Below are 24,057 nucleotides of genomic sequence, written 5' to 3' on the forward strand. Positions count from 1 at the left end.
CTTCCAATTTACTAGGATGTCAAATATATTTTTGCTCTCTTGTGTAAGGTTACTATGTCCCTGGGTAACACTTTTTCCTGTTTAAATCTATGCTTTTTGCTTAGCCTTCCTTTTCCTTTTCATGGTGCTGTGGTTGCCATCCCTCATGATAGCCTCCTTTCCTAGTCCACAATCTCCCTTTCCACCTCTGAACACAACTTCTCTCTCTCTCTCTCCCAGTTCTTTGCTCCTACTTGTTCTTCATTCTCACTGTGACCTCCCTTCCCTCAACCTTGTGATGGGACAGTCCCAAGAATATTTTCACTGGCACTTTTGATTTCTTCACCAATTTGGCTCCCTCCTTGAGCAATTTTGCCCATCACTGGTCCAGTCTATGCCACACACTTGTCTCCTTGTTATTAACCAATTAGTGCTACTCTGTAGTGGAAACGAGTTTATTGTGAGTAACCTTAACTGAGCCACCTCTGCATCTCAAAAATCATTTGGATTATCTTTCATTGATCTTTAAGTAATCTTTGAAACAGATTTCACTGCCCCTAAGTTTTGTGCTTAATATCTTCTACTCTCACTCTCTGCAAGGTGTGAACACAGCATGATGCTGTCTCACTAACCTGTCCTTATTTTTATCTGATCATTTATCTTTGTTGCCTCCCCTCTTTGCCACTTTCCTCCCATTTTAGGCAACTCATTTTCACCAAAGCTAACCTTCTGGATTGTGTCCTTTATCTGTTCTTCCTTTTCTTAGAACTTGCTTCATTAAATTTTCCACAATCGCCTTACCTCTTAAGTATCTCCCTCTCCTCTGGGTCTCTCCTCTCCGTCTAAAAACATGCATCACTTTTCACTGACTTAAAAGAGCTTAGGGGTGTCTGGGTGGCCCAGTCTGTTATTAAGCATCTAACTCTTGGTTTGGGATCAGGTAATGATGTCACAGTTTGTGAGTTCAAGCCCCACATCAGGCTGTGTGCTGGCAGCATGGAACCTGCTTGGGATTCTCTCTACCCCTCCCCTCAGTTCTGTCTCTTAAATAAACAAATAAATAAATAAATAAATAAATAAATAAATAAATAAAGTTACCCACAATGCCTTATCACGTTACTTCCCTGACTCTCTCCTTCACCAACCAGTTTCTTGAAGAATACTACTTCCTGTACTCCTCACCTTCTGTTAACTGCCAAGCCTTGAGACTACATTGCTTATTCTCTTTCATTCATCACCTATATAACTTTGGACACCAGATCTACTGACCTGTCTCCTCTTGTCCTTATCCTACACTCTTCCACATAGATCAGTACTGATAACCACAACTTAACTGAATATAGTTCATCTCCCTTGGTTTTTATGATTCTCTCTTCTTTTTTTCCTGCGAAATCCCAGGCCATGCGTCATTCTTCTTGAGATTCACAACTATGGAGTATAAATGGTTTCTAGGGATTGCTTTTGCCTTTTTCATTATCATAGTGGTAATTTTCAAATCTGTCAGCTTGAGCCCAACTTCTCTTCCCAACTTCTTCCCAAATAATATCTTGTCCTCAGGAAGTACAAAAATTGTCATCGGCTTTGTTTTTCTGCCTTCCCCAACTGCTCTGATCTCTATGTTATTCTTTCTTCTTCCTTTTCTTCTTCCTTTTAATCCTTTTCTTATTTTCCTAACTGAAGCCTGTGCAATTTCTTTTAACTCCACAGTCATAGACTTTTAGGTCAATAGTTGTCAAATATGACCAATTATCAAAATTAGACTTTCAGAGGGGTGCCTGGGTGGCTCAGTCAGTTAAGCGACCAACTTCGGCTCAGGTCATGATCTCACAGCTTCTGAGTTTGAGCCCTGCGTTGGGCTCTGTGCTGACAGCTCATAGCCTGGACTCTGCTTTGGATTCTGTGACTCCCTCTCTGTCTGCCCTTACTCCCACACATGCTCGCTCTCTCTCTCTCTCTCAAAAATAAACATTTAAAAAAATAATTTAAAAAAAAATTAGACTTTCAGAGGGACACCTGGCGGGCTTAGTCGGTAGAGCCTGCTACTGTTGAGCCCAGGGTTATGAGTTCAAGCCCCACATTGGGTGCAGAGCCTAATTAAAAAAAAAAGTCAGATTTTCAAAAATGATGCTTTAATGAGTCTCCCTGCAGACATGCTGAATTAGAATCTTCAGTAAAGTCCTAATATCTGCATAATTTTGAAGTTTCTCATTGGTTTGTGATTTGGGGGTATGACTAGATTCTATTTCGGTAACATTTTTGTGTCCTCTCCTTTGTGGTGGCCTCTCCTCTGCCGTTCCCTTGCCTCAGGCCTTCATTATCTCCCCCTTTGACCACAGCAGTAGTTGCCTAACCGGTGTCCTTGCCTGCAGCAGTCTCTCCGCCAATCTATTTACTTTCCTTTGAGATTAAGCTTTGTTTTGATAAGGCCACACCTCTTTCTCAGAAATTTTAAATGGCTTTCATTTCCTATAAAATAATTCTGTATTGCTAACCTAGCCCTCAAGATGCCTTCACCATGTAGTGCTACAAACATTCTCCTCATTAAGCACCTTCTTTGACCTTTAATTCCAGTCGGAAAGACTAATTTACACTAATTTATGCATTTGCCTCTTTCGGCTCTCTTTTGGCTGTTCCCAGTACGTTAATCTCAATACTTAACGTGCTGAAATAGATCTCATCTTCAAGGCCCACCTGAAATTCCTTCCCCTTCTCAATACTATCAGTGGGAGTTAACTGCTGCCTTCCCTGGGTTTTTTTGTAACTTGGTCTCTCTCTTCTAATACTTATCTTCTACCTTTTAATATAGGGTGTGTGTGGGGGGGGGTGTGGGTGTAGGTGTGTGGGTGGGTGGGTGGGTGGGTGTGTGCTATTTGAAGGAATATGCATATGTAATTCATCCTCTTATCTGTCACATTTTATCTAATATATTTTTGATGCTTGCTAAAACATATTTCTTGAATAACAAGCAATAGCCAAAATGTACATAACACTGCTCAAAGTGTTATGCATTTTAACCATTTAATTCTCCCTAGATACACAAGACGTTATTTGGCAGATACTAATATGATTGTCACTTTACTGATGAGGAACTTGTGTCTCAGAGCAGTGAAGTGACTTACCAAGGTCACACAACTGGTAAATGGCCTTCAAGTAGTCTGACTCCGGAGTCCTTGCTCATATAGCTGCAGTTCTGCCTTTTTTATGAATAAATCCCACCCAATCAAACTCAGTGCATGCTTTTTTAAAAAAAAAAAAAAATGTAATTTGCCAAGGGCCCATATTCAAAACAGATCTTTTTCTTTTAATGGAATTTGACAGAAGCAAATTGTAAAATTTATTATAAATAACCTCAGGAAAGTAAATGATGTGATTTATAATTAGGATGCACCAACTTACAGAAAGAAGTAGATGTTGGATTGGAGGAAAGACTGAGGTTGTTGAAGAACAATTTGAAGCCCTATTGCACAGTTCTATAAAGATAGTGTAAATCAGTGTTGTAAATTAACAAGTCATTGAAATGAACAATTTTTGATCCTTACACTCATTTAATTATACAATTTCTAAGAAGTGTGGTGATTCCCTCTCTCCTGAGAAAGGAGAGGGAAATTCCAGAGTATTTGCAAATAAACACTCATTCTGTGGTTATATTAAAGCTGCTTTATCAACCAGGAAAAAAAATTTGGTTTTTTACAAATGCGTTTCACAAAATTCCACCTGGTTAAAAAAAAAGAAAGTAACAAATGGATAGAAACAAACAGAAACTGTAGCAGGACCTGTCTAGTAAAGACAGAATCGAATAGTAAAAATGTCTCCTTTTGGGGACTTGGGAAGCACAGTGGCCAAAAAAACTGTATGGCTGCTCTTTCATTAGTCTTATCTACTAATGCCAAAACGATGCTACCTAGAGTTAAATAAAATTCCAGTGCTCTCACTCTTTTTTTGCCCCTAAGGAAGGGAGATTTAATTTTAAAAAAATTTTATTTGAGTATATTTGACACACAATGTTACATTAGTTTCAGGTGTAGGACATAGTGATTCAGTTTCTCTATACATTATGCTGTGCTCACCACAGACTTAGCTACCATCTGTCACCATGCAAGTCTATAAGTATCATTGATTACACTCCCTATGCAGTAACTTTTATTCCTATGACTTATTCATCCAGAAACTGAAAGCCTCTACCTCCCAATCCCCTTCTCCCATTTTGCCCATCTTCCTACCCACCTCCCCTCTGGCATCCATCAGTTTGTTCTCGGGTTTAATAGATCTGTATCTGCTTTTTGTTTGTCTGTTTATTCATTTGTTTGGTTGTTTAGATTCCACATGTAAGTTAAATCATACGTCTTTCTCAGTCTGATTTAATTTCACTTAGTATGCTACCCTCTAGGCACATCTGTGTTGTTGTAGATGGCAAGATCTCATCCTTTTTATGGCTATTTAATATTCCTGTGTGTGTGTGTGTGTGTGTGTGTGTGTGTGTACCTCCCACATCTTCTTCTTTATCCAGTGCTCTTACTCTTAAAAAAAAAAAATGTGGAAACATAATTTTGAGCCTAGGACAAAATTTGCTACTAATATCAGATACCCATGAATCAGTCTAACCATTAACAATTTGAATTCCCAATGAAAGAGGAGAAAAAGAGAAAAAAGGTTGGAATTAAGATCTCACAGATTTTAAGCTGTCCATATGACATTACAAATATGTAATACACATATGACAAATATACAAAGAAATTTTAATGGTATATCATTGGGTACAAATCACTTTGGTCACTAATATAAAAACATTATCCGTATTGATGTTACTGTCGTCTTGGATAGCCTCCTTCTCTGTAAATGGTACACATGGCATCCAATCTGGATATTGCCTTTCTTTCTTAAACACAATGGTTCCTCTTATTTTCTCTGTAAGGGCTTGGTCCAAGGTTGTTAGTAAGAATAAGCAATAAGATATTAGTTTACTTCCACATGGATAAAATTCCTGGCCACACCTGTGGGTACTGTGCCATTGCTTACATGAACAATGATAAGCCTGTGTGTAACGCAGATATTATACCACTTTATGGTCTGTTATTATTGTGTATACCTGCACACAGCTCTGTATGTGGGTTTTGTGTTAGTTTTCTCTACTTACAGATATTATTTAACAACAGAGCGTAAGTAATATCCTCAAAGCTTTTGTGAAATACATTACATCATTTTGAAGATGAGACAATGCCCTAGGGCACCTGGGTGGCTCAATAGGTTAAGCGTCCCTTTTTGACTCAGGTCATGAACTCACTATTTGTGAGTTGGAGCCCTGTGTCAGGGTTTTTGCTGTCCACACAGAGCCCACTTCAGATCCTCTGCCTCACTCTCTCTCTGCACCGCCCCCCAACCAGAATAAATAAACACATTAAAAAAAAAAAAAAAAAAAAGACCAGACAATGCCCTGATAATCTGATAGCCATAGGAAGAAGAGATGCAATTAATCACATTGACAGAGAAGATCCAAAGGATTTAACTCAAGTAGAATTTTTAGAATAGTGACATGGCAAACAAAATAAAAATAAAGTAAAATTTTAAATTCGTGTTACAGTTTTGCAATGTGATAGCTAGAGAACCAAATTAAAGGAAATAAGTGTGAGGTCAGCTGGCATTTATCCAGATTGAGGGTCTACCAGAAAACAATTCTGGAACTGACATATTTAACACACTGTAAAAATATTTTCTTGAACACATCTTTAGTATTAATTTTTATGAGACATTGTGTCAGAATTGACTCAAGACTTCAGTGTTGAATGTGAGCCTGTTAACTCTTAATGACTACTGTGTGGTGTCCTATCAAACCATCTGTAAAATATAACTGGCTATTCATGGCCAAATACATAGTAACCTAATTTCCAAAAATTATGAGGCCATATAGTAAGATTCAAAATATAGATGTAAGCAGGTTGAAAGACACATTGTATATTTTCATAGTATTATAGAAGCTAAATGTGTTGGAAATTGCTGTTAGGTGTCTGAGCATGCCTGGGGATGAGTGTTTTGAACTCTTTAATGGCTGAGTAACTGGTAGTGTAGTTAGTAAACTAGGTTAAGCCAGTCTTCAGTTGTTAGTTGGCTGGCTTCATGTTTGTTCTAGACCTCCTAAAAACTTCTGTCATAATGTCATTGTGTGAAATGTTTATGAAGTGTGTTAAAAATCACTATGTTGGCTGTGAACCCAAGTGATAATTCTCCCCATAGTTCCAAGACATCTTCCTCACAAGAAGAAAACAGACCATGTAACATTTTCCTTAAATATCACAGACCTATTTGACACCCCCCCCCCCCCAGGAGGATATTATCTGGGAACTTTGAAGTACATGGTTCAAATGGAATTACTCTAATAACAGTTTGTGCAAGGTCCATGTGGGTATGTCTCATCTAACTTGATTATTCTCCTTAGATTCAAAATTATAGTCTGCAAATTGAAAATTATATATAGCTTTTGCAAGGCGAGACCATAATTCTAGGCTTGTACTATTTTTTTTTCATTCCCAATAAATCACACTCAAAGTAGGCCTGACACTGGACTGTCCTTTAGCATCCAGGGCAGCCCTAAGTCAGCTGGTGACAAAGTACCGTTATTTAGGTTCTCAGAGACCTTGAGACTCCTCTGAAAACCTGTTCACATTCCTCCTCTCTGCCTCTGGAAAATATACTCTAGATCAATATTGATTAACTCTCTTTTCTGCCTACAGATCCATTTTTTCACCTGTACAGATCCTTCCAAATTAGGCTTGCTTTCTTCACCTATCAGTTAAGGGTCCGGGTAAATCCGTGTCCAAAGGTGGTATGTGTAGGCTCCCACTATTAGTTGTGTTTGCTGTACCCATTGTCTAAGATGTCCTGCAGGCTACTTACATTACCTTCCAGAGTTGAAGTTTATTCTTGTGAATCACAATACCTTCTTGAGATTCATTGCCATCAGTTTTAAGTGGGATTGGATGGGTTAGACTAGAATAGAAAGGGGAGAGGGAAGAGAATAGAAGACACTGAGAGGTCCATTTTAAATAGGCTGGTAAGGGGGTGCCTGGGTGGTTCATTCGATTAAGTGTCTGACTCTTGATTTTGGCTCAGGTTGTGGTCTCACAGTTGTGAGTTGGAGCCCGCATCGGACTCAGGGCTCACAGCGCAGAGCTTCATATCCTCTCTCTCTCTCTCTCTCTCTCTCTCTCTCTCTCTCTCTCTCTGCCCCTCCCCACTCACACTTGCTCTCTCTTTGTCTCTCTCTGTCTCAAAAATGAATAATTGTTAAAAATTTTTTAAATAGGCTTGGCAGGGGAGCACCTGGGTGGCTCTGTTGGTTAAGCGTCCAACCTTGTCTCAGGCCAAGATCTCATGGTCATAATGGTCATAATGGTCATGAGAATAAGGATGATAGTGGGTAAGGCTTACTGAGCTTGTGCTTTGTGCCAGGTTGTGTGCCAAGTGCTTTAACGTGGATGGTTCCCCCCCACACGTCCCATGTGGTGCAGCACATGAGGGGAAATGAGGCATGGGGTCAATCTATGTGAATGGTTGTACTAGTACCAGGAAGAAAGAGAAAGTCTGAGAGGAAGGGGAATCTCCAGACCTGGGATTATAGAGCTCAAGGGACATGGAGGTGCACATTTGGAAATTGCTGTCCCTAAGGTGCTCATTGAAAGAAAGTGACTGTGGAGATTATGAATTTAGAAAGGATGCCTAAGAGGGGCACCTGGGTGGCTCAGTTGGTTAAGCATCCGACTTCGGCTCAGGTCATGATCTCGCAGTCCATGAGTTCTAGCCCCGCGTCGGGCTCTGTGCTGACAGCACAGAGCCTGGAGCCTGCTTCAGATTCTGTGTCTCCCTCTCTCTGACCCTCCCCCGTTCATGCTCTGTCTCTCTCTGTCTGAAAAATAAATAAACGTTAAAAAAAATAAAAAAGAAAGAAAGGATGCCTAAGAAAAGTGAAGAACCTGGCATATAGCGGAGAGCAGAGATGTGCAAAGTCTAGCCTGCTGCGACAAACATTTAAGAGCTCTTAAAAACCCCTTTAGAGAACAGGGAAACCAAGTCCTGTGGCTCCTGTCTCCAGATTCTGTTGTAAGTGTTTGTAGATTCATGATCTGTTCTACCCACAGTATCCTAATGCTGATTTGGCAGTTCTGTGAACTGTGTGCCCTGTTGTATTCTTCCAGGACTTTTGGTTTATTTGCTGAGAACACTGGTAGGTGACTGCATTGTGGGGTTAGTGTTGTCCCTTGTTAAGAAAGCTTAAGAACACAATTAATATGTTCTCACCAATAAATGGGTCAGATCAATGAAATTTCTCTGCCTCCAAGTATCTGCTAATTTCAGAATAAAAGGCCCATAATTTAGAAATAAGGCCTTTCTATACCTTGTTTTCAATTACCTTTTTTTCTCGTTTAAAAATAATACATGCCTGTTGTTGGAAATAGCCCCATAAATATCTTAAATCTACACATTATTTCACAGCTGCATTCCTTGTTTTACATTGATGAGTTTGTTTTAGTAGCACATCCAAATTGTTAGAATCAGAAGGTCAGTGAGGTAAAATTAAAACAAGTACTTTAGAAGATTGTAAACACAGAATAAATTTCAGCCTCATGTAAATGAGGTGTGATTTCCATAATAAAGCCATTATTGTTGTCACTGGTGCATAGCAATAAAGCCAAGGCTGCAATTACAAAGAGAAGAGATAATACAGCACCATACTTTCTTTAAAAATGGCAATTAAATTCATTGAAATCATATTTTCCACTAAAACATAAAGAGATTTTATGTATTCTCAGTGGAATCTACAAAATCCCATAAGTAGACTTTCTTAATGATGGTAAGTACTAAATGACATATCCACTTGCTGATTTTTTTTCCTTTCCACAAGTAATTTCTTTCACTAAAACCTTTTCAGACTACTTCGTTTTTCACATTAATGACTCCGTGCTAATTTAAGTATTTAAATCAAGTACTTTGAGGATTTGATTCTTTTTTTCCCTCCCTGTCATCGAACTTCATCTTCGCACCAGCCTATCTTTTTTAGCATGACCTTAACAAAAAATTGTAGTAAAATATACATAACACAAAATTTACCATTTTAACCATTTTTAAGCGTACAATTCAGTGGCAAAAAGTACGTTCACAATGTTGTGCACCCATCACCACTATCCATTTCCAGAAGTTTTTCATCAACTCAAACATGAACTGTGTACCCGATAAACAGAATTTCCTGTTCCCCATTTTTCTCAGTCCCTGGTGACCTCTATTCTACTTTCTGTCTAGAAGAATTTGCCTACTCCAGGCACCTCATGTAAATGGAATCCTACAATATTTGTCTGGCTTATTCTAATCAACATGTTTTCAACATTCATCCACATTGCAGCACATGTCAGAATTTCATTCCTTTTTAAGACTGAGTAATATTCCATCATATGTATATACAATAGCAACCATTTTCACTGCCAACAAAATCACCACATAACTAATAGGCAATAAAGCAATTTGGCCGTAAAAGATAAAAGTCATGAAAAGTAAAAGAGGGCATTCATTAAGAAGAACATGATGAAATATGAAAAATGAATAGCAAAATTAAAAAGACCTTATTGTGAATACAAAATATTTTAATGCATTTTATTTTTTATTTTTTTTACATGGGCTCCATGCCCAATGTGGGGCTTGAACCCATGACCCCAACATCAAGAGTCGCATGATGTACTGACTAAGCCAGCCAGGAACCCCTGAATACATTTTATTATTTTTTTGTGTGCTTTTTTTTTTTAAGTTTATTTCTTTATTTTGAGAGAGACAGAAATAGGCAAGCAGGAGAAAGGGCAGAGAAAGGGCGAGAGAGAGAGAATCCCAAGCAGGCTGTGTGCTGTCAGCTTGACCTCGTGAACAATGAAATCATGACCTGAGCTGAATGCTTAATAGACCGAGCCACCCAGGCCCCCCATCTCTGAATACCTTTTAAATGTGTGTAGATTGCCTGAACAGGTATCAGGTTTTATTTTGTGGATTGTACCTAAGCATTTGTCTTCAGAGTCTTTCATTCATAGTGCCAGGCTTTTGTTTGTTTGTTAATTCATCTCCTTGTTCATCGTCACACTTTTTTTGTTTCACTAAAATTTCTTCCTTTATTAGCAGAGTTACCAGTTTCCAAACTCTAGGATGCATATTTGTAACTGAGCTTTGAAGTACATTGTAAAAGCCCTTCGACACTGTTGGTTATTGGCATAGTGTCACAGTTCACTGATAGACATCCTAAAGTTCTATAGGAAATGTTGGTTCAAAACTCGGTGCCAGTGTAGAGACCATTTTGAGGGCTAAGATTTATATAAAATGAGTGTAGTGTGTCAGTGGAAAAATGAACCAAACCCTCAACCGTTTGTCTTTTTAACTTTGCTAAAATGTTTGCCCCCAAAATGCTTGCAGCAAAGATGTTTCTGGTGATAGTACCTAGAGCCATTGAAGTTCTGTTTTCTAACAAATTCACCTGTAAACATAAGTTTCTAGTGTGGCCAGTTGTAAATACCTGTTTCGGTAAGCACTGACTTTTACAGTCAACAGAAAAGTTACTAGTCGTTCACCAAATGTGAAATGTCAGCTTCTGAAATATACAACCGATATGATTTTCACTAAGTGCAGCATTAACTTTCTGCTTACCAAATGGAATTCCCAGTAGCTATTAGCATCACCCCCCCGCCACGTCTGTCCCCATCACCCACTCCCAACAGCCCTTTTCCCTGTGGTCAGTTACTCCAGGCCCCAAAGAGGGTGAAGGTACCTCCTCAGAGGTGGATTAGCATAAAGCTGATGAAGTTTAAGTTTTAGGGCCTCTCCCTTGCATATAGGCCCTTTCCAAGATTTTATGCCTAATTTTGCTTTTTGCAATTTTTTTTAAATATATCTCTTCAAGTTGTATGAACTTCAGGCCCACAAAATCTGGATGTACCCCTAGATAGGTTTCTTCCACCTGAAATCATGTCCTCAGTGTTGTTGCACTGCTGAAAAACCAGCCTGGGGTTTATTGTTCAACTCGCTGAGTTATTTATGCCTGGCTTTCTTCCTTGCAGAGTTTCTGACCTGGGGTGCCAAGCCACCACACTTGTCTGCAGAGTTCCAGAAAAACATAGGCCTGGGTGTTTCTGGTCAGGCCCCTGTATGCTCTCTCAGCTCCCCCACTGAGCTCTGTCAGCACACAGCACTTGTTGGGCTAGACACTTTAGAGGAACATGAAGGCCAAATTTTGAAAATTGGGTTCCTAGTTGTCCATGCAGAGTATGCATGTCCTTTTGTACTCTGCACAGAGCCATAAATAGAATTTTGTACTTACACAGTGGAACAAAGAATGCAGTTGCCAGAGTTAATACCTAATCTTTAAAAAATTTAATGAGTATAGCATAGGAAGTTTCCTAAATATTAGGGTATCTTGTCATTAGTAAAAATGAGCCTCTGGCCCTTTATCAAATTGTATGATTTCATTAAACAAAAATGAATTTTTATAAAATTTAAATAAATCTTAATATATTTTCCCCTGTCCTGCTGTAAGGCATTAATGACAAAGGAATTATTCATCTGTATAAGCCATGTCTTATATTATTCTTATTTTCTCTGTGAAGTTATAATAACTCAGGCAATTTTATATTTTTTTATGAAGGGTATTTTTGGGAAGATACCAGCATACTGTCCTTTTAAAGGCTTTTTTCTCCTCAAAAAAAAAAAAAAAAGCTCAGGTTCTATTTTCCTCTTCCCCTCCCCTTTTCCCTTTCTTTCCTTTCTTTTGTCCTGTTTCTTTTTTTGCCTTTCCCTTCCCTTCTCAAAGAATTCCATCCTAAAGCCCTCTTCACAATTACCATCCACAGGAAGATGTTCAAGCATGGAGTGTGGGAACCCTGTTCGTTATGAGGGGGGCATCTGTGTGAGGGATGGGGTACAGCCCAGCTTGAGATGTCAGAACCCAAATAAGCTTGAGGGGTCATCTGTGCAAGAGAAGGAATAACAGCACCCAGAGATTAGATACAATCAACTAAGGCAATTGGTTAAATAGATAAATATATTAAGAATAACGAGAACTAGATTTCTTAACAACAGACAAGAGATTTACACAAATTAAAGGAAAAAAGTGAGAATTAACCCTGTGGTTTGGATTGGATTTGGAAATATTAGTGTGAACTAATCATGTTCATTATATAGAAATAGCTACAGTAATCTAGATGTAAACGTGTGTGTGTGTGTGTGTGTGTGTGTGTTCATATGTGTACCTACATAGATTCTCTAGCTCTGTCTACAGAGAGGCTTAGGAGCAGAAACACCCCAATAATAGCAAGCATATTGACCACCTAATCTTGGTTTCTAAATGCCATTCTCCCCAAAAAGAAACCAGAACTGGATCAGGGAAAGTACAAGATAAGTTTGAAACATCTTGTTGGGCCAGAAATCAAGGAAGTACTTACAGAATCATGAGAACATAACAAAAGGCACAAAGGGCACAGATGCCATCTTATCTTGCAAGGGCTTCCATTAATCAAATTCAGGATAATTTGGGCATCAAAATGATAGTAGTCAGTAATAACCCTTTTTTCAAGTTTATTTATTTATTTTGAGAGAGACAGGGACAGCACGAGTGGAGGAGGGGAGACAAGGCTCAAACCCATGAACCGTGAGATCATGACCTGAGGAAATCAAGTCAGACACTTAAGCTACTAAGCTACGCAGGCACCCCAATAACCCTTTAAATAAATTGAGAATCTGTGAGTCCATATTATAAAAATAAATAATGGATAAGTCACACATTTGATAAGAGGAAGGGTTTTATCCAGTTTCAAAGTAATCCCACACTGATAATTAGTAATCACAAAGGAAAACAGACTGACTTCACAGTAGAGAATCTGTGCAGCCACTACCTTAATCACATGATCTGAATGAGCAGCCTAAGTAAAGGGACAAATGGAATTTTTGTGCCACCCAATAAAAGAATGCTATAACAAGAACCCAGTATCAGTTCTGTGACTTTTGCCAAATTTTTTAATCTGAATCACAGGAAAAGATCAGATGAACTCAAATTTAAGGGCACTCCACAGGAAAAACTGGCCGGTAATCTTCAAAAGTGTCAGTCATAAAAGCCAAGGACATACAGATGAACTGTTTGGGATTAAAGGAGACTACAGAAACATGTCAGCTGTACCTTTCCGCTGCAAAAAAGATAACAGAAATAATGGACAAATCTTGAATGAGATCTGAGGATGGCAGGAATATATGAGTATTGATTTTCTGATTTGATGGTCCTATTGTGTTTATGTAGGAGAAAATCTTTGTAGAAAATACACATTAAAGTTTTCAGAGGGAAAAATGAAAACAACAGAAAAATTAAGTTTTGGAGCTCCTGGCAGGCTCTGTCAGAAGAGGGTGTCACTCCTGATCTCGGAGCCAGGAGTTCGAGCCCCATAGTGCATGTAGAGGTTACTAAAAAAAATAAACTTAAAAAATGTTAGCTTAAAAAATATATTTAAAAAAATAAACTTTTCAGAAGGTGATGGAGGAAGGCAACTTTCAAGTGGTTCAGGGAAGAGGAAAACTATGTTGTCATACTGTACTTACAGCTCTTCTGTAAGTTTGACATTGTTTCAAAATAAAATTTTAAAATTGCTAAAGTCATATTATTTAACTATTCAAATTTTCAGAGTGCATGTAGATTTTAGGCATTACTTGATAAAATGGTGGGTATATTTGGACCTTGAAGTCTGTCCTAAGAGTTGTCAATGGTGTGGTCCATCCTGATGTCTTTCAGACAGCTTGAAATGTGTTTATTTGCAGCTGTTATGATCTGATTCACTTTTTAAGTCTACTATAGGTAGTCATTTAAATAATAAAGTCCCGGGGGCGCCTGGGTGGCGCAGTTGGTTAAGCGTCCGACTTCACCCAGGTCACGATCTCGCGGTCCGTGAGTTCGAGCCCCGCGCCGGGCTCTGGGCTGATGGCTCAGAGCCTGGAGCCTGTTTCCGATTCTGTGTCTCCCTCTCTCTCTGCCCCTCCCCCGTTCATGCTCTGCCTCTCTCTGTCCCAAAAATAAATAAACGTTGAAAAAAAAATTTTTTTAAATAATAAAATCCCCTTTTTAAGGTTATTATTCTACAATGCAAATATCAAAGACAAATGAGTAATGAAGTCCTTGGCCCTGAAGAGATCTCTCCTGAAAACTACTGAAACAACTTGCACGAGAAACAGCAGGCAGAATAAGCTTAGTGTTCACACTAGGGAACCTGTCACTTCACCTTTAGTCTAACATTAGCTATAAAGTTTGGTGTCTTCTCTGTCAGAAAAAAAAAGGGATGAGTACATACTTTTCCATGACACACAAGCTAGTTTTTATATCATTCGTGTTTTAAATTGTTGGGTTGGACTACGCTAATTTCCAGAGCAACACCGCTGCCTGCCATTTTCTGGTGGAAAGCTCTTTTAAGGGGATTTACCTGGGGATGAAATGTGATTGCATCTCTGCAGTTGTTCATGGCACTTCCTGAACAGTCCAGCAGGTGGTAGTCTAGGAGAGGAACAGTTCTCATTCTGCACCACCCCCCCCCCCACCCCCATCAGGAAAACAGAAAGAATGTGGACTCAGCAATGTGCCCTCTCTTTTCTGGCATAAGAATGGGATTTCCAAGGTTGTTCTTTCAAAATGGGTACTTAGGCATACAGAGTGTTACAAGAAAGGAGCCAATATATATTTGTGTGTATCTGTGACTATGCAGGATCCCAGAGCTCAAAAAAATTTTCTTTTTTATTTCCAGAAGTCCCGCTGGTTTTATATCTCTTTGCCCTGATTTCTGTGACATGGCTTTGGGGAGGCCTGCACATGGCTTACAGACACTTCTGGATGTTGGTCCTCTTTGTCATTTTCAACAGTCTACAGGTAAGCTTACAATTTGGTTGCTGGTGGAACACATGTATGCTCATGAACACGGGCATGGAGTTTCAATGTAAAGGAATCAAGTGTCTACACGTAGGTGAATTTTTACACACAACACCACGCAGAGTTGCAGAATAAAATGATGAAGGGCTAAATCTTTAATACCTAAAATATGGCTGGGCTTCTAACTTGCTGTTTATACTGATAATATAAAGGGTAAAATATTTACCCTCCTTTATTTAGATAACATCTGAGTAACTACAAAAACATATTTCTTTTTCAGCAGGATTGATGTTTATAAACTTTGCGGCAGGTAACCATGGACGGTGGCTGTGTCTAGATGTTAGAGCAATTGAAGAGTGAAATAGATAGCAGTGTTCAAGCAGTCCACTCTTACGCCTGGTGCTTAGTGAAATGAGAGTGTTTTGGTTCACTGAAAAATGATTGACATCCTCTAAGTCTGGCAATGCCCAGCTTAAATTAGTTTTGTGAGCGTGCTTGGATAGCATAACTAGGAATTATATAACTACAGCAAAAATTAAAGCTGACTTTTTTAGTGCTTTTGTTAAATGGAAAAAAGTTGCACCCTGAAATTAACAAATGGAACAAATGAACTCATTTTCCTTATTTTCCAAAGTGAAAAGGTCTGTCCCAGACCAAAATAATATCTTGAATTTACCAAAGATCTCTCTAAAAACTCCTTATTTGGACCACCATGTTGCAAGGAACATGAGTAGAAAAACCTATTAGGATTACAGCATACAACTGAAACGAGACTCAAAGCATATTTTGATTTCATTTTAAGGATTTTAAGGAAACAAATTATTTAGTGACAGCATATCTTCCAGCCCAGTGCCTAAGCAAATCATAAGATGGATTTAGGAAGGACAGAAAATACAAAGTAACTTGAAAGTTTGGCATCAGGTTGATACAAGGAGGTGTGTAGACATCTCTGTATAGCCACAGAGATCATCAAGCACCTGCTGCTGGCACATTGTGTTAGTGCTACAGTCCCAGGCCTGCTCCTTTACAATGTGATGATTCAAGGGAGTAAACAGTTAGCGGTTAGAATAGACTATGCCAAGTGCCGTGCAAACAAAATGTTGTAAAGGTTGAGTGAAGCACCTGTTTACTCCTGCAAGTGCTAGCATTTGAGATGAGCCCCGGAAGTGGGCCCTTCAGATCAGAGGCCCTGTCTGGTCAGCTTTGAATCCCAGGGGTCTATTGGAACTAACACCGAGGTCCACACTGGCAGCCTGCAGATGTATTTTATTTGTTGGACACACAGTGGTATACAGAACAGTGTTTTCAATTGTTTCATATTTGGGGGCAGCTGGGTGGCTCAGTCATTGAGAGTCCCAACTTCAGCTCAGGTCATGATCTCACCGTTTGTGAATTCAAGCCCCACATCAGGCTTGCTGCTGTCTGCACGAAGCCTGCTTCGGATCTTCTGTCCCCCTCCCTCTCTGCCCCTCCCCCTGTTCTCAAAAATAGAAAAATAAAAAATTTTAAAAAAACTCTTTAAAAAATTGTTTAATATTTGCTGCAAACTTTTAAAATTGAGAAATCTCACATAAAAACTTGAATTTCTGGCTTTTCTTTAATAGCAGTACTTGCTTGGCAGCAATTGGCAAGTCCTAAGTGGATGCTTCCCCCTTTAGATGGGGCATGTGATCTTATTATACATGGGATAGACTTCGTTCATTCACTTTACCTGCCATCGAGTTTGCAATACCTTTAACGTTAAGTAAGTGATGAGCGTATGGTTAGAGATGAGTATTTCAGGCAGAGAAACAGTGTTAGTCTGGGTAGTACAAAAGGGAACTGATTAATCTTGCCGAGATTTAGAGAAGAGTTGGGGTGAGGGTGGCAAGAAGAAAGCCTTTGCAGTTCGGAAGGTAATGCTGGGAGCCGAGACAGACGAGGGTAAGTTGGCCTCAGTGCCATGTTACCATGCTTCGGAAGGGATGTTGAACTTCAGCTTTTAAGCAGTAGGAAGCCATCAAAGTTGGAGTTTTTATTTGTTTTCCTCTGATTTGTTTTTAAATTTTTTTAAATTTTGATTGGGAATGACTTGCTTGTACTACTTTTTAGAAGGATGACTGGGAAACATTTAGGAGGGTAATGAAATGTGGAACAGCTCCAGTTAGAGGTGGGCTCCTATCATAGTCCAGCCTATAATATTTCTGCAGCATACCTGGGAATAGAGAGCAGGTGACAGGTTTGAGAATTGTAAAGATAACCATTAATGGAATTTGGTTAGCCAATAAAATGTAGGGATGTGGAGTATCCGAGAGCAACATCATTTAGGAATGCCAGGCTCAGGTGAATGGCTGGGTACCAACATCTTTAGTCAACATGAAGATCACATCAGGCATAGGGTTCTAGGAAATACGCAGTGAGGTTGGTGAGTTGGTAAGATGTGGGAGTCATTGGTAAAGTTAATTTTAGTTAATAATTGTATAATAATTAATAATTTAGTAACTAGGTTTTAGGAGAGAGCTACAGAAAGAGATAATTAATGAAAGGGAACTAGAACAGAAGAGTTTGGAGTTTCTGGTAGAAAAGAAAGTTTCAGAAGAAAACAATAGGAACTGTCAAGTGCAGCGGAGAAGATAAATAGGCTGAGGACCGAGGGGCATTGTGGTGCAGTGCAGTGTTCCCCACCTGTGGCTTGCAGCAAAATCATGTAAAGGGCTTGTTGAAACACAGGTTGTCAGGCCCCACACCGAGAGTTTCTGATACAGTAGATCTGAGCAGGTCTGGAAGTTTGCTTTTCTAGCAATTTCCCAGATGATGCTGAGACAGCCAGGCTAGGGACCACAGTTTGAGAACTGCTGATATAGTGAACATGATCCTAACTCCACCAATCTAGCCAGCTGACTTTAGTTGAGTCACGGATACAAATTTTTTTCTACTTTCTTCATCTGTGAAATAGGAATACATACTATTTAGGATTATGGTGTGATTTAATTAAATGGCATAACATATTAAGCAATTGTACTGTACCTCACATGAGGAGCAATTATTTTTATCCAAGAAGTTTAATGGAGTATAGAAAGAGAGATAAAGAAAGTAATAGTTTAGGAAGGATGTTTGGCTGGTTGGTTCAAAGGAGATTTTTTGTTTCTGTTTCCTTGTGAAAAGAACCAACAAAGAAGGAGAAACTGACAAGTGGAGGAAAGAAAGACTCTTTGCTGTGGCAAGATTGTGGACAGGGCAGGAAGAACAGAAGTGATAGAGGGAGGAGAGATGTTTCTCTCTCTGAGGCTAGGGAGAGAGGGAGGAACATGGAAAACCATTTGGAAGCTGGAAGTGAGAAAAGTTGGAATTTGCATCTAATGCTCTCTCTTTTCTCTGAAAGTCAAGAAGCAAGGACATTTGTTGAGAAAAATGGGTTGAAAGCTTGAGCTAAAAGTGGTAAAAAGTTCAGAGAAGTTTCTAGGCAGAAAGTAAATAGCAAACTATGGTGGGTTGGAAGATAGATGGTCAAGAAACAGACTGCTTAGAGAGAAATTGGAGGGATTCAGTAGAGGTTAGACACCTGAAATCCATGATTGAACCAGTCACCAGCAATTAAATAAATGTGAACCTCAAGGTTAAGATGGTAGCCAGTATCACCTATCAAACCACATATACACGAAAAAGTCTGTGGAGCACTTATGCAAATTTACTAATAAACGAGGACTGTTGGACATTAAACTGTATTTCATGGTGAGATATAAGCGTGATTGTTATGGCCTGTTTCTTGGAGGAACTTAATCAAAGCTAAGTATATGTAAAAACTAAAAACATCTCAAACGCATATTTAATGAGTTTCATTCCATCTCTGTGACACTCTTGAAGCCACGAGCTTATGTGCCATTCTGGCACACCAGTACCTTCCTGGTACCAGTGCTCAGTTAATCATTCCTAAAAGAAATGCCTGTTAAGAAACACTTGAGGGGCGCCTGGGTGGCTCAGTCGGTTAAGCATCCAACTTCGGCTCAGGTCATGATCTCGCAGTCTGTAAGTTCGAGCCCCACGTCGGGCTCTGTGCTGACCGCTCAGAGCCTGGAGCCTGTTTCAGATTCTGTGTCTCCCCCTCCCTACCCCTCCCCCGTTCATGCTCTGTTTCTCTCTGTCTCAAAAATAAATAAACGTTTAAAAAAATTTTTCGTTAAAAAAAGAAACACTTGAAAAATATGATTTCTCTACGGTCCGTTGGAGTTCATTTAGTTTGTAAACTGTCTCATGTCGTCAACTTGGGCATTTTCATAGAATATGGCTATATGGTAGTAAGATCTTCCAAGTATGTTCCATGAAGACTTAGTGGTTAGTATTATTTTTTATTGGCTTTGTATTTTTTTAACTGGCTTTTGTCAATATCTGCACCCACAAAAGTGTGTATCTTATGCTTGGCTACTGTATTTTGCTCAAAGGGGATTACTGCTTCATTTTTTTATCCAGATTATTATTATGTGATAGAGACTATTATTTTATCCAGACTATTATTATGTGATTAGGTGCCCAGAGACTAACAGATGAAAGTTATCTTTTTATAATAATCTGAATTTTTGTATATATATTGTTTGATGAAATTTTAAAAAGGGAATCTTTTTGTTTGTTTGTTTTTGAAGTAAACTCTACCCCCCAACATGGGGGCTCGAACTACCACCCAAGATCAAAGGTCGCATGTTCCATCGACTAAGCCAGCCAGGCACCCTTAAAAGGAAATCTTTAAAAAAAATTTTTTTTATTTGAGTATAGTTGACACACAATGTTACATTAGTTTCAAGTGTACAACATAGTGATTCAACATCTCTGTACACATTATGCTGTGTTGACCATAAGTGTAATTACTGTCACTATACAACGCTATTATGATATCATTGACTGTGTTCTAAATGCTGTGCCTTTTATTGCTGTGACTTATTCTATAACTGGAAGCCTGTGTCTCCCACTCCTCTTCGCTCATTATGCCTATCCTCCCACCCCCACTTCCCTCCTGGCAATCATCAGTTTGTTTTCTGTTTTTAGAGGTCTGGTTCTGCTTTGTGTTTCTTTGTTTATTCTTTTTTTTTTTTTAATTCCACATGTAAGTGAAATCATATGGTATTTATCTTTCACATTCTGTCTTATTTCACTTAGCATAATACTCTCTAGGTCCAAATGGCACTGTCTCATTCTTTTTTAAGGCTGCATAATATTTCATTGTATATAAGTATTACATCTTCCTTATCCATTTGTCCATCAGTGGACACTTAAGTCTTCCATATTTTGGCTATTGTAAATAATGCTGCAGTAAACATAGGGGTGCCTATATCTTTCAAATTAGTGTTTTTGTTTTCTTTGGGTAAATACCTAGTTGTAGATTTATTGGGTCATATGGGATTTCTGTTTTTAATTTTTTGAAGAACTTCCTTAGTGTTTTCCACAGTGTCTATACCAATTTACATTCCCACCAACAGGGTATGAGGGTTCCTTTTTCTACACATCTTCTCCAACACTTGTTATATCTTGCCTTTTTTTTTTTTATCATAACCATTCTCACAGGTATAAGTGATATCTTAACTGTGGTTTTGATCTGCATTTTCCTGATGAGTAGTGATGTTGCACACCTTCTCCTATGTCTATGGACATAGACATGGGTTCAAGCCCCACATCAGGCTCTGTGCTGACAACTTAGAGCCTGGAGCCTGCTAAGGATTCTGTATGTGTATCTCTCTCTGCCCCTCCCCTGCTCATGCTCTGTTTTTCTGTCTCAAAAATAATTAAAAATAAAAATAAATAAATAAGGGAATCTTGATCACTTGAAATATTATCAGGAATTTCTTGATCACTTTCTGAAGATTCAGGGTTGAGCTACCAAGCATCTAATACATTTGAGCTTTTAAGAAAATGTGTATGAAGTACTTTATAAAGCATGATGGATACAAATGCAAAGTGAGTTTAGAAAAATTATTCTAAATTTGTCTGCTATTATTTTTATTGCTTAATATCTTATTGACCATGGTGGTACCACCAGTGCAAGACTCACCTCCTATCAGCTTTCTCACCCCAGGATGGAAGGAGCTTATTCCCCAGTAGGAAAAGCCTTTAAGACTTAAATTACCCTCACCTTGGATCACCGACTATGCAGAAACCAGTCACATGTGAAAGGTACTCTGGCCATACTTGGGTCATGAGCAGTCTCCATCAGTAGAAGGAGTTCAATTGTTATCGCAAAAACTACATAGAATGGAATTCCCACCAGAAGAAATGATACTTTTATCAATAAAAGAGGGGCAACAGTGGTAGGTGGGCCATTGTAAGAGATGTCCACTATACGTATTTTCTGAATTTCTTGTTCATTGATATAAGTTGGGATAAGGCTAAAGACAGCTATTGTCAAATCACTGGGATATTTCATTGATGTGACCTCAGTTTATTATGAATATCCTTGTTATCTATCATCTAACCAAATGTCTCTATAGTCCACAAGAAATTCATAAGGGACCACATTTAATTTTTTTTTTAATTCCCTGATCCATTAATCCAATAATCTTTTTTTTTTTAAAGTGAGTTGAATTTATTTCTAAGATTTGTGTTCATGCTTATACATCACAGCTTTCTTAAACTGGTTAGTCCAAGGTATATCCAAACGGTGTAACAATAATGGGAACAATCACAAGAGTTTATCCTCAGCTGCTAGGCATTGCTTGAACCCTGTCAGTTGTTAAAATATGGAAATGGCTAGGGTTTAAACTCTTTGCCTATGTCCCAGGCTTAATCTAGGAGAATCCCCAGACTTCCAGCAGCTGAAAGGTTAATGCGTGGCCAGATAGGGAGCCTCCAGGATCCTAACTCCAGCTCTAGACCTGCAGCCATTCTGATTGGTCAGTGTAGGTGCCACATTCATCACACATTTTGCATATCACTCCTAGCTTAATTGCGTTCTAAAGTATTTTCTATTTTTAACTGGAACCAGTCAGATTCAGACTTAAATACAGCATTTATTTCAGATTTTCTTCTAGGGCTGCCTTACTAACTGACAATTTTTTCACATGTGTAGGGAATCCCATATAGGATAATAAGGGTAGCCAGCAATATCAGGCATGAGCTTCTTAAAGATGCTGGAAAACACGTTTTTGGAAAAGATTCATATACATATAAGAACATTTCCAAAAACTGAAATGCATTCTTGGAATGCATAAGCTGGCAAGGGAGCAGAACTTTACATAGTATTGGGATATGACACTTCTCAGAATGTGAGTTATGAGACTACATTGTTCAGAGTCCTGTTTGACTCTCTCTGTCTGTAACTGGCTTATACATGTTCATTTATACAAGCATCTGGTCTCGAGATGTTCCCTAGCAATTTTTGAACCATTCGCTATTTCAGAGAAGGGAGTTACAACATGGAATTTGTAGCTAAAAATATATAGCCTATGTTCAAATTTAAGATCAGCTGGTTAAAATCATTTTTATTCCTCACCCCATGTCTTAAACATTAGGCTGGGAAATAAGTAACTCAAAGGTAGAAACAGTTTCTTTTACTTTTTTATTGTTTTTTTTTTTTTTTTGGTGGTAACTAGAGGTTGTTTGTTTGTTTTTTTTTTAATGTTTATTTTGAGAGACAGAGAGAGAGAGAGCTTGAGCAGGGGAGGGGCAGAGAGAGAGGGAGAGAGAGAATTCCAAGCAGCCTTCGCACTAACAGCCAGGCTTCATCTCCCGGAATGGAACAGTGAGGTCATGATCTGAGTCGAAATCAAGAGTCGGACACTTAACCGACTGTGCCACCCAGGTGCCCCAACTAGACTGTTTTGAACACATAATAAATATTCTTTTAATACAGAAAAATAGTGTTTATTTTCTTACTCCTCTTTCTTTCCTTCCCTCCTTCTTTCCCCTTATGTCCTTTCTTCCTTCCTTGTTTTCCACGTATCTCTTGTCATTATATATTGAATTTCAGCTTTAAAACTAATGCCTTCTCTTATGAAGAAATTCTCCCAAAGGAAAATAGTCTTTGAGGTATCATAAGAAATGGAACATGTTTCTCTGCTCAGGAAACATACAGAGTTCATTGCAAATGGAATAGAGAAGAAAATTAATAATCCTCCATTAATTTTCTTCTGTGAGAATTCCTACTTAGCATCCAGAGGGGTTCAGTGCAGGTGTCGGCTTAGATACAGTACATATTTAGTCTTGGCTGCTTCCTTTTGAGGATAAACAGCTCTTGGGAAATACACATTGTTAAATAATCAGTTACAGAGGACTAATTGTTTCAAGGCACTCTCTTTGCAATTGCTTTCCAACAGCCAACAGTAATAAGAAATGTCACTTTGTTTCCATTGGAGACTAGCACATGAACTATTCATGAAGAGTGGAAAAGCAATCTTCCCAGAAAACCCTGGAATAAACATGTTGAAGCCAGGGGAGGTTGGGACTCTTTCATTGATTTGTCCCAGAGCCATGTCAAGTTAAGTGAAAAAAAAAAAAAAAAATAGCTACACTCCTTTTGTAGCGTGAGATGGAGAGACTAATGAATGCCTGGTGTGCTCTTCAACATCCCAGAACATTTCTATAACTTTACAAATAAATATACAGAAGCTAAGACAAGGAGGTGTATTTAAATTGTCTTGATTAGGTCATACCACTGTCTAATGTTCAGTAACATCTGGGCTTGGGAATCATCTTTCTGTTTTCCTATAGTAAACTTCTTAACTCTATTTGACAATAAATGACAACATCTAACGTTGCCTTCTCATTACCCTGTTGATTGGCCAGGCAGGGCTCTTGAGACAGACTGCAGGATTTTCACTTTTGTTTGTACTAGGTTTTGTAAATAAAAGTGTCAGGGTCTGATCTGCCAGTGGGTATCTTCCACGAATACATTGTTACTAATGAAGGGACTGTATAGACTACCTTTTGACACCTGGCTTCATCCTTGCAAAACAGCTGCCTCCATTTCTCCTGCCCTAATGTTTCCATTTCAGAACTTTTTCTGTGCCCTTTCTGATCACATTTTTTGCATTTCAACCATGTAGTATACCCTCCTGGACTTGCAGGGCCCTTATCTCACCAGTGAAAAGATCTAGCACTCCTCTGATCCTTGAAATCACAATGCCACAAGAGTTAGAGTAAACAAGCCACTTACCCCCTTTTGTTAAAACAGTTTTGGGAGAACACAGCCAGCAGTTAACATT

The 24,057-nt window shown here is 38.7% G+C and overlaps 1 protein-coding gene across 8 annotated transcripts in view; it reads left to right on the top strand.

Moving 5' to 3' along the window:
* The window catches only part of ADGRV1 (adhesion G protein-coupled receptor V1), a 591,098-nt gene that overhangs the window by 509,179 nt on the left and 57,862 nt on the right, over nucleotides 1–24,057 (top strand). For all 8 annotated transcript variants that reach the window (XM_045033568.1, XM_045033570.1, XM_045033575.1 and 5 more), the window contains one exon: nucleotides 14,772–14,893. In XM_045033568.1, the coding sequence (XP_044889503.1) occupies nucleotides 14,772–14,893 (122 nt within the window). The remainder of the gene's footprint in view (nucleotides 1–14,771; nucleotides 14,894–24,057) is intronic.

The sequence above is a fragment of the Felis catus genome, chromosome A1 (assembly GCF_018350175.1).
Source record: "Felis catus isolate Fca126 chromosome A1, F.catus_Fca126_mat1.0, whole genome shotgun sequence".
NCBI lineage: Eukaryota > Metazoa > Chordata > Mammalia > Carnivora > Felidae > Felis > Felis catus.